Source organism: Scyliorhinus torazame, chromosome 5, assembly GCF_047496885.1.
Source record: "Scyliorhinus torazame isolate Kashiwa2021f chromosome 5, sScyTor2.1, whole genome shotgun sequence".
Lineage (NCBI taxonomy): Eukaryota > Metazoa > Chordata > Chondrichthyes > Carcharhiniformes > Scyliorhinidae > Scyliorhinus > Scyliorhinus torazame.
The window spans coordinates 280,245,091-280,257,118 of NC_092711.1; the positions used below are offsets into that span (position 1 = coordinate 280,245,091).

The window sequence follows — 12,028 nt, forward strand, 5'->3', positions numbered from 1 at the left end:
GAGCTTCATACGTTTGGTCTATTTTCAAAGCCCTTATCCACCTATCAAAATTACTCTGTTTAAGCCTTTCAAACTCCACGTATGTTTGACCAAATTCTTTCCTGAAATTTCTAAACCTTTGTCTGTAAGCTTCAGGCACTAGCTCATATGCACTTAAGATGGATTTCTTCACCTCCTCATACGTTCCAGATACCTCCTCCGGTAGTGATGCAAACACTTCACTACTTCACTGGCTCTACCTACCAGCTTTGTTTGAATCAGTAACACCCACATGTCCTGTGGCCATTTCATTTGTTTAGCTACCTTCTCAAATGAAATGAAAAAGGCTTCCACTTCCTTCTCGTCAAACCTTGGCAATGCTTGGACGTATTTAAATAGATTCCTACCAAGCCTTCGACTATGACGCTCTTTCTCACTGTCCTCATCACTATCATCCAACTGTGCGTTTCCCTTTACGTCTGCCAATTTTAACTGATTGTCATATTTGATGGCCATTTTCTGAAGTTCAAACTCCCCCTCTTTATCCTTTTCCCTGATCTGTATCTCCCGTTCTTTTTCTTTTTGTTCTGCTAGGGCTATTCTTTCTTTTCTCCTTTCTTCTCTCTCCTTTTCTTTTTCCTCTCTCTCTCTTTCTCTTTCTTTTTCCTCTCTCTCACTCTCGTATTCTAGCAGCTTTAATTCTTTCTCATGTTCCATTTGTTTAATTTGCAACTGAATTTTTGCCATTTCCAATGAGTCGACCTCTATCTCAGGCAACTTTAAATGCTTAACCACCGCCATAATTAGCTCAACTTTTCGCATTTTGTCAGGTAAGGTTAACTGCAATGTTTTTGCCAAATCTAACAGTCTGCGTTTCGTTTCTACCCGTAAAGTACTATGTGTGACATTCTCCACCCCCAAAAACTTCTGAGCCCCTGAAAGAGCCATTGTTCACAACACTCTCCCTACTTAAACTAAAATACCACACCGGAAAAGCAACAATCCTTAACTGTCTTTAAGTTCACAAAAGCCTATCCAATAGATAGACTTTTATCCCCCTCGAGCCCCCAATTGTTATGGGCGAGGCGTTTTCAGAACCCCAAAATGTATCATGGAGTTCAACCAATCTCACCCTTTAATGGATTTGTTGCTTTTCCGAGCACACAGCTTTTTCCCTAGGTGTGGGATTACAATTATGGACACGTGGGTTTTTAAACACAAATCACTGTTTATTCCATGACTCAACTTTACATCTTAAATATACATTGGATCTTTTGACACCCCTTACTTCAAAGATAACTCAGAAAATATTGCAACAGTAAGTACTTCCTTAAAAATGTTCCTTCAAACTTCCAAGAGACTTAACACCTTTAAACAGTATCACATTAGGTTAAAGGATATATATAGTTTCTGCAGGATGGCAGAGGTATATTAGCTTGGTTGATTTCAGCTCCAGCACCTTGCTTTTCTTCATGCAGCTCTCTGGAAACCCACAGACACACCAAACTGCTTTCTCAAACCTGGCTTTCTAATTTTTAATCAGCTCACAGCAAAACAGCCAGGCACTTTTAAACTGCGCTCAGCAAAACCAGCCAGGTTCTTTTTTTAGCTGCTCTCAGCAAAACCAGCCAGGTTCTTTTCAAAACAGAAACTAAAAACCTGCAAAACACCGACTGGAAAATAGCTGAACTGAGCTGAGCCCCACCCACTCTCTGATATCACTGTTTTTGTTAAAGGTACATTGCTTAAACATCCATGTCTTAAAAGTACTCTCACATGACAAATGTTTCAAACATTTGATCAAGAACACGCTTCAAATATCTCTTATCGCAATTTGGAGAATGTGACATCTCCCAAGATACTGAGGACAGTATTTTCTGGCCATGTGGTGGCAGGAGGATTGGGTGACAGTCACAAATCAATTGACTTTCAGCAGGACTGGATGATCCCAGCAGTGGGCGGGAGTCTGAAAATCCTGCCCTGAGTTCCAATCTGGGGCTCAATTCTCCGCCGGCGGGATGCTCCGTTTTGCCGGCAGCCTGGGGGTTCCCGATGGCGTGGGGCACCCCCACAATGGGAAACCCCATTGACCAGCCGGCGTAACGGAGCATCCCGCCGATGAGGTGAAACAGAAATGTGGCACAGCAGGGCGGAGAATCCAGCCCCTAACTTCTAACTACTTCACACCTTGGATTTTAAATAATAATTTTTTTTTACTTCATGTTCAATTGAAGAGCAGTACTCAATGTCTGTTGTGATACCATAAGATAGCAGGAGTCAAAATCTTTCCCTGTCATCATGTTTGAAACCTGTAATGACATTTTAGGTATCATACTTGAGGTAAAACCTATGAAATCTACAATCAGCAGGTACTGTGCTAGAAGTGCCCAAGAAAACTGAAGGAGGATAAAGCTGACTGTGTGCCACATACCTATCCCAATCTGCGTCATTGACACTTTAAGTGTCCAACCTCAGGCAGGCAGTTTGAGGAAAACACATCCCTATGAATCATAGAATTCCTGCAGTGCAGAAGGAGGCCATTTGGCCCATCGAGTCCGCAGCGACCCTTCGAACGACCACCCTATTTAGGCCCAATCCCCCGCTCTATTCCTGCAACCGCACCCTACGAGGAAATTTAGTGTGAGCAATCTACCAAACTTGAACACCGTTGGACTATGGGAGGAAATGGAAACACCTGGAGTTGAGACAGGGAGAATGTGCAAACTCCACACTGACAATCATCCAAGGTCGGAATTGAACTCGGGTCCCTGGCGCTGTGAGGCAGCAGTGCTAACCACTGTGCCACCATGCTGTGAAGCGGGCGATAAATCCAGCCTTCTGTCGGTCTATACTTGGCACTTAATATAATAGCAGAATTGCAATGCAATAAAGCTTTCACCAAATTAAATTAATTGAGTTGAGTACTGACAAGCCTTGGAATGAATTTATCACATTGTTAAAAGAACTCTTCAAAGTAGGCAGTATACTTTGGAACTTCTGGCAAATAATTATCCCTTTTAATGAATCTTAAAATGATTTTTGTTCCTTTCTTTTCATATGAACATTATTGCTGTAATGGGTTCCTTAAAGAGTCCAAAACTCAGTGTAAACTGTAAAGCTTGTTACTGACAATTTTATTTGTTCATAAAGATTATTCAGTTCTCATAGTGAAGCAAGAGGCAAGCGAGGATAGCAAAATGTCTCAATCAATTGACTTCGAAAATGCAAAATATAATTGATAGTTGAACAAATTTTCCAGATAGTTCATTATAAGGTAGTTGCAAAAGAAATCTAAGACTGATGTGGAATAATGTTCCAAAGGGAGTAAATAGTACAATCAAAGGCAAACCCCCTTGTGTGTTCAAAGCTGGTTTAGACTTCAATAGTCATTAAAGTGAAATTTATGACAACTGTATTGCTTAGATCATCTTCATATCAATGTCTGATCCAATGTTACATTTGATTTATTCTTAACATTTACTTATTTGGAATTCTTTTTCTCTTTATTACCAGCTTTGATCTTGTCGCAATTGGAGGAATCTCTGTCACTCTTATCTTTGAGCGTGCTCCCTTCATCACTGAAAACCGTACTCTCTGGTTACCGTGGAACAGATTTGTTGTTGTGGATAAAGTCATCATGAAGGGAATAGGTTCTAAAGCTCCATTCTGTGATACCAGTAGCTTTGCTACTCTGAATCCAATTGTCCTTTCTTCGCCCCTGACGATGTTTACAGGATCTTGTCCAGAGAGAGGACCAGCCATCCCGGAAATACAAGTAGGAACAGCTGATTTCAGAATTTTGATTTGTTAAAATAATTATGTATTTTTGAATATTTGTTTGCGGAGACAGCCGTAACTCTCTGGTCGTTGCAATTCAATTTTCCGCCGGTAGCGCCATCCACGCCAGTGGGTTTTGTGGCGGCATGGAGTGGTTACAATGGGAAATCCCATTGACAATTGACGGGAAGATAGAATCCCGCCACCAGCGGACAGCACGCGGCCGAGAAACACGCGGCTGGCGGACCGGCGAATCCTGCCCAGATTATCATACTTCAACATTGCAGCCTTCCATTTGTTGAGAGTGGTAAATTCTGAAACATAAGGAAGAATCTAAAAGAATGTTAGTAACATGTTCGTGCTGTTGCTCAGTTTATCTATTGCTGCAGTGCCTCCAAGTACCTTCGGATAGGCAATGCACATTGCATTTTCTAGTTGCATTGTAATGGAGAATTTCAATCCATGAGAAAGTTTACCAGATTTCACAACAAAGCAAGATAGTCCTTTACTTCAGTTGTATTTGTTGAATTCATGTTGACAGATAAACTGCATTCAGCAGTATCACTATGTATTTGAAAGGTGTGCCGACCTGAATTCAGGAACGAAAGAGCCAGCTATCTGGGCAAACAAATAATGATCCAGCTCTAGAATGGGTTAACCAGTTATTTCAGGGCAAAATGTACATACTCTAAAATCCCAGAGTGTTTTTCTACTGATATTCTGGGGCTGGATTCTCCAATAATGGGGCTATGTCCCCACACCAGCTTAAAAACACTGGCATTTCACTCTGGACTTTCCTTAAGAAAGTCCTGATGTGTTGAGTGTTCTGGATCCATGGAACACATACAGGTCACCAACACTTGAAATAGTGCAACACTATTTTATTGAATCATTAACTATTTAACATACTCTGACTGTGGGTTAACACGATACTAGCTTTAACTAAAGACTTTTGCCTTGTCCTAACCAGTCGATGCAATCAGCACATGGTGAATGTCTGTGCTGCAGGCTGTGAGCTCTGTCCTCCTAGCTAGCTGCAGCTCGAATGAGCGGGAACTCTGATTCCCCCTGTCTTTATAGTGCGTGTGCTCTAACTGGTGATTGGCTGCGGTGTTGTGTGTGTTGATTGGTCCCACTGTGTGTCCATCAGTGTATGTCTGCACCATGATATACTGGTGTATATTATGACAAGTCCTGAGTGATTTTCCCATCTACAGGGGGCGGGCACGGCCCCGGAGTGGTTCTCACAGCTCTGGCTGTGGATACGAGCCCTGCACTTCCGGTCGGGAGTCTGCGCATGCGCACGCCGGCGGCCTGCTGTGGCCGCCCCATGCGACATGGCGGACCCGCACCTCAGACCATGATGGAAGAAGTAGGTCCCCCCGAGGTCGCGCATGCCTGCGGATCAGGGCCGCCCGATCGCTTACCTGGCCACCATGAGGCACCGCCCCCCCCCCCCCACCCCACCCCCGGTGAACGATCCTCCCGCCCCCCCACCAGGGCAGCCACGGACTGAGTTTGACGTTCCCGACGGCCGATAGGTGGTTAGAACCACACCGTCGGGAACTTGGCCAATTGCGCGCGGAGAATCGCAGGGGGGGGGCTCTGTCAATGGCCCCCTACCCGCGCCTCATAGTTCGCACGCGCGATTCTCGAGCAATTCTCCGGGGACTACACCGGATTTTGGCGTAAACGGTCGAAGCTCATCGCAGATGCTCAGAGAATCCCACCCCTGTTCTTTCACTGCAATTCCTTTGCTGGGAGTGCAAAGAAGAAAAGAAAGAACTCGGAACCCCAAAGCACTGCAGCCAATTAAATACTTTACAAGTGGAACGTGTAGCAGCCAAATTCCACACAGCAAAATCCCACCACGAAAAATTACCTGATCTATTTGTGATGTTAGTTGAGGGATAAATGTGAGTCAGGACATTAAACAAAAACCAGCTGTACCAATAGTGTGTATGGGTGCTGGCGGGTGCATCAAGGATATGGGTTTGGATCCACAATATAGTCAGTTGTAGTGTCGGAGTGAGAAAGAAAAAACATTTATATAATGGCTGCCACATGCAAACCCAAAAGTTCCCATGCAGATTGAGCGCAGTGTTGACCCCCTTGAGTTATCACGCAAGTACAACTGTGCCAAATAATTTAACAGCCTATGCATTAAATCGAATCGGCTGCGTACTACAAATAAAAATTAGAGGGGATGTTGATCACATGTAAGGCTTTCTTTTTAGAGGGAGAACAAAGAAAAGGTTTTTAGTTACATAGGTCTTTAATACATCTCACAGAAATGGCCTAAAGCACTCCAGACCCAAAAATTATCATGAAAGAATGATGGAAATATTATGGAATATGGAATATTAATGATGGAAAGGGATAAGTATACACCGCAGGACAAGAGTTATAGCTGGGGGAAGGGCAATTATGATGCCATTAGACGTGACTTGGGGGGGATAGGGTGGAGAAGTAGGCTGCAAGTGTTGGGCACACTGGATAAGTGGAGCTTGTTCAAGGATCAGCTACTGCGTGTTCTTGATAAGTATGTACTGGTCAGGCAGGGAGGAAGGCGTAGAGCGAGGGAACCGTGGTTTACCAAAGAAGTGGAATCTCTTGTTAAGAGGAAGAAGGAGGCCTATGTGAAGATGAGGTGTGAAGTTTCAGTTGGGGCGATGGATAGTTACAAGGTAGCGAGGAAGGATCTAAAGAGAGAGCTAAGACGAGCAAGGAGGGGACATGAGAAGTATTTGGCAGGTAGGATCAAGGAAAACCCAAAAGCTTTCTATAGGTATGTCAGGAATAAGCGAATGACTAGGGAAAGAGTAGGACCAGTCAAGGACAGGGATGGGAAGTTGTGTGTGGAGTCTGAAGAGATAGGCGAGATACTAAATGAATATTTTTCGTCAGTATTCACTCAGGAAAAAGATAATGTTGTGGAGGAGAATGCTGAGACCCAGGCTATTAGAATAGATGGCATTGAGGTACGTAGGGAAGAGGTGTTGGCAATTCTGGACAGGCTGAAAATAGATAAGTCCCCAGGGCCTGATGGGATTTATCCTAGGATTCTCTGGGAGGCCAGGGAAGAGATTGCTGGACCTTTGGCTTTGATTTTTATGTCATCATTGGCTACAGGAATAGTGCCAGAGGACTGGAGGAGAGCAAATGTGGTCCCATTGTTCAAAAAGGGGAGCAGAGACAACCCCGGCAACTATAGACCGGTGAGCCTCACGTCTGTAGTGGGTAAAGTCTTGGAGGGGATTATAAGAGACAAGGTTTATAATCATCTAGATAGGAATAATATGATCAGGGATAGTCAGCATGGCTTTGTGAAGGGTAGGTCATGCCTCACAAACCTTATCGAGTTCTTCGAGAAGGTGACTGAACAGGTAGATGAGGGTAGAGCAGTTGATGTGGTGTATATGGATTTCAGTAAAGCGTTTGATAAGGTTCCCCACGGTAGGCTATTGCAGAAAGTACGGAGGCTAGGGATTGAGGGTGATTTAGAGATGTGGATCAGAAATTGGCTAGCTGAAAGAAGACAGAGGGTGGTGGTTGATGGGAAATGTTCAGAATGGAGTTCAGTTACAAGTGGTGTACCACAAGGATCTGTTCTGGGGCCGTTGCTGTTTATCATTTTTATCAATGACCTAGAGGAAGGCGCAGAAGGGTGGGTGAGTAAATTTGCAGGTGACACTAAAGTCGGTGGTGTTGTGGACAGTGTGGAAGGATGTAGCAGGTTACAGAGGGATATAGATAAGCTGCAGAGCTGGGCTGAGAGGTGGCAAATGGAGTTTAATGTAGAGAAGTGTGAGGTGATTCACTTTGGAAGGAATAACAGGAATGCGGAATATTTGGCTAATGGTAAAGTTCTTGGAAGTGTGGATGAACAGAGGGATCTAGGTGTCCATGTACATAGATCCCTGAAAGTTGCCACCCAGGTTGATAGGGTTGTGAAGAAGGCCTATGGAGTGTTGGCCTTTATTGGTAGAGGGATTGAGTTCCGGAGTCAGGAGGTCATGTTGCAGCTGTACAAAACTCTGGTTCGGCCGCATTTGGAGTGTTGCGTACAGTTCTGGTCACCGCATTATAGGAAGGATGTGGAGGCTTTGGAGCGGGTACAGAGGAGATTTACTAGGATGTTGCCTGGTATGGAGGGAAAATCTTATGAGGAAAGGCTGATGGACTTGAGGTTGTTTTCGTTGGAGAGAAGAAGGTTAAGAGGAGACTTAATAGAGGCATACAAAATGATCAGGGGGTTAGATAGGGTGGACAGTGAGAGCCTTCTCCCGCGGATGGAAATGGCTGGCACGAGGGGACATAGCTTTAAACTGAGGGGTAATAGATATAGGACAGAGGTCAGAGGTAGGTTCTTTACGCAAAGAGTAGTGAGGCCGTGGAATGCCCTACCTGCAACAGTAGTAAATTCGCCAACATTGAGGGCATTTAAAAGTTTATTGGATAAACATATGGATGATAATGGCATAGTGTAGGTTAGATGGCTTTTGTTTTGGTGCAACATCATGGGCCGAAGGGCCTGTACTGCGCTGTATCGTTCTATGTTCTATGTTCTAAGTGCAGGTATTATGGTCCTGTGGGTAAACATTTTGCACACACCAAGGTCCCATAAGCATCAATGAGCGGAGAGAGGAAAACTAATGGACGGGAATGGGAAGCAGCAACACTCTGAACTACTACATCACATCAAAGAGAATAATGGATGGTAACATCTTGGCAGTCTGGCTCTCTCCACACAAACGTTCTCTTCCATGCAGGTATTGTTCATCAACTGTGAAATAATAGTATAATGGGACAGAAACGCAACAGAACAGACCTGACTAACCACCATCATTTTTTTGTTTCATAAATTTAGAGTACCCAATTCATTTCTTTTCCAATTAAGGGGCAGTTTAGCGTGGCCAATCCACTTACCCTGCACATCGTTTGGGTTGTAGGGGTGCGATCCATGCAGAAATGTGGAGAAAGTGCAAACTCCACACACCGTGGCCTGGGGCCAGGATCGAATCTGGGTCCTCGGCACTGTGAGGCAGCAGTGCTAACGCTGCGCCACAGTGCCGTAGCACTGCTGCCTCACAGCTCCAGGGTTCCAGGTTCCATTCCAGCCTCAGATGACTGTCTGTGTGAAGTTTGCACTTTCTCCCCGTGTCTGCGTGGGTTTCCTCCGGGTGCTCCAGTTTCCTCTCACAGTCCAAAGGTGTGCAGGTTAGGGGGATTGGCTACGATAAATTGCCCCTTAGTGTCCAAAAGGTTAGGTGGGGTTACTGGGTTACGGGGATAGGGTGGAGGCATGGGCTCCAAGGGCCGGTGCAGACTCGATGGGCCGAATGGCCTCCTTCTGCACTGTAAATTCTATGATTCTATGATGATACTGTACACCAGCATTAACATGCAGGAGTGGACAGAAAAACAGCTCTGGGCATTTTATGGGTGAAGATTCAGTGGAAGGTATTAGGTGGAAGACCACCCTGCCCTATTTCTTCACATTAAGTGACATATTGTGCCACCTGAAAATTTCCACAATCGTGCATAGACCTCATATTTGTAAAATAGATTGCACGTTTTATTGTTGCTGTTCAGTGTTTTTGGTGATTTGCTTTGGTCACTGTAGGGGAACGAAAGTGAATGATTTCCACGTATGTCAAAAAGTGTTAGGCGTTCAGACGTTCAGAGCTATTTTGGAATTTTTGTTCCACTGCTTTGTGTTGTCTTTTGTTCCTTGCTTCTTGTGCAGGTTCTGGTTATATTTGAAGGTTTTTTTGCTTGCCCCCACCTTTGGGATTCTCAACATTTCGAATTTTGATTGCCTTTCAAGTGTTCAAGCATTTTCGATTCACTGCTTGTTGTGACCCCATTGAACATCTTCTCTGAGAGATTACATATTGGATATAATATTGTCAAACAGTTAGGACCATAGCATCATGTGGTTTCTGAATTTCTTCTTCGCTGATCGATTTGCTTGCAATGTGTCCATTCTCTAAATTGATTCCATTTTTGTCTTTCTTTTACCATTTAAAAAATGAAATATAGGTATATACAACAGAGCAAGAGGTGATCAAAATTGATCAAAATTGTCCAGTGTCTCTCTGAGAGTTTCTGGTCGAGATTCTAAAGTAGTGTTGAGGTAATCAGCAGTGAGCAGCTTAGTGCCAGCAAGAGTTGCCTTTGGTGTAGTTTTTTTCTTGTTCCTCAATAAAATTTACTTTTACATCATAAAACAGTCATGTTTTCAGTGTCAGCAATGGCAAGAGCGGCACGGTAACATGGTGGTTAGCACTGTTGCTTCACAGCTCCAGGATCCCAGGTTCGATTCCCGGCTTGGGTCACTGTCTGTGCGGAGTCTGCACGTTCTCCCCCTTTGTGCGTGGGTTTCCTCCAGGTGCTCCGGTTTCCTCCCACAGTCCAAAGATGTGCAGGTTAGGTGGATTGGCCATGATAAATTATGAGTTGTGTGTAGTTTTGGATATTAATGAGAGTAAAATCCACTCACCATGAAACATAAATTATCATTTGCATGAGACTATAAAACAATGAACAGAGGTGAGCTGAACCCTGAATTCTTGACGTTTTACCATGAATAGGGAAGACTCTGACAATTTCTATCAATGATAATGCTAATAACAATTATCTGTGCAGATGGACTTCATCAGATCTTTGTGCTCAAAGTGTCATCTTCTGGACCTGTACTATCAGTTTATCAGTGCTCCCATTTCACTCATTCATCACAAGCACTATGACTAATATTCCAGCTTTACTTATTCTCTATGGGCGCAATAAGTTCATAAGATATAGGAGCAGAATTAGGCTATTCGGACCGTCGAGTCTGCTCCGCCATTCTATCATGGCTGATATGTTCCTCATCTGCTACCCACAGTGTTACAGACCAAGAGCTGGATTGCGAAATCAGTCAGAGCATCTCCTCCCTAGAACACATGACCTCGGAGCGGGAGTAGGCAATTTAGCCTCCCGAGCCTAACACCCTCAATGTGATCATGGCTGATCCTATTCTGGCCTCAACCCCAGCATCCTGTCTGTTCTCCATAACCCTTCAGCCCATTGCCAATTAAAAATCCTCCTTAAATTTACTCACAGTCCCTGCATCCACAGCACTCTGGGGTCACAAATTCTACAGATTTGCAACCCTTATGGGGAGAAGGCAGGAGAATGGGGATGAGTGAATATCAGCCATGATTGAATGGCGGAGCACACTCGATGGGCCAAGTGGCCTAATTCTGCTCCAATGTCTTATGGTCTTATGGTGTAAGTAGGGCGGGATTCTCTCAGCCCAGGCTGGGCCGGAGAATAGCCGGGAGTGGCGCGAATCGCACGACCCCACCCCGCATCGGTCCTCCGATTCTCCGGTGACCGAACAATCTGCCATTGCGGCCGGCGCGGCACTAGTCGGGGCCCGCTTTACCCGGCCTCCCAGGCGATTCTCCGCCCAGGATGGGCCGAGTGGCCTCGAAAAGATGTGGGTCCCACCAGCGCCGTCCACGTGTGGTCTGACCCGGCAGGACTTCGGCGTGCATACATCCGGGGACGGGCTGGTGGGAGGGGAGGGGAGTCCGACCCCGGGGGGTGCCTCCGCTGTGGCCTGGTCCGCGATCGGGGCCTACCGATCGGCGGGCCGGCCTCTCGGGCTGGAGGCCTCTTTTGTAGCCCTACGCCTTGTTGCGTCGGGGCCGGCGTGGAGAAGGGAGCCACTGCGCATTCTCGCATTGGCGCCGGTCCCACTGCGCATGCGCAGACCCGCGGCGCCCATCTGACGCCGCATCGGCAGCTGGAGCGGTGTGGGTCGCTCCAGTGCCGTGCTGGCCCCCTGTAGGTGTCAGAAATGCTGCTCCTGAGGCCACGTTGATGCCGTCGAGAAACGCGATGGCGTTTACAACGTCATCAACACTTTGCTTCCGGATCAAAGATTCCCGCCGTAGTTTTCCTCAAAGCTGTTTTGAATTAGCTAGCTCTTATTCTAAGATCATGACCTCTCGTTTTAGAATGCCCCACAAGAGAAAGCATCAGCTCCATGTCTACTTTATCCATATCTTTTCGCATCTTGTATACCTCAATTAGATCTCCCCTCATTCTTCTAAACTCGAGAGAATACAGGCCTAAACTGTTAAATCTCTCCTCATACGACAAACCCACCATCTCTGGAATCAATCTGGTGAACCTCCTCTGAACTGCCTCCAATGCCACCACATCTTTCCTCAAATATGGGGACCAAAACTGTGCACAATACTCCAGGTGCGGTCTTACC

General features: G+C 45.5%; 1 protein-coding gene across 3 annotated transcripts in view; it reads left to right on the forward strand.

The window, feature by feature from the left end:
* The window catches only part of tenm1 (teneurin transmembrane protein 1), a 1,545,585-nt gene that overhangs the window by 1,319,397 nt on the left and 214,160 nt on the right, over positions 1 to 12,028 (forward strand). For all 3 annotated transcript variants that reach the window (XM_072505612.1, XM_072505613.1, XM_072505614.1), the window contains one exon: positions 3,493 to 3,754. In XM_072505612.1, the coding sequence (XP_072361713.1) occupies positions 3,493 to 3,754 (262 nt within the window). The remainder of the gene's footprint in view (positions 1 to 3,492; positions 3,755 to 12,028) is intronic.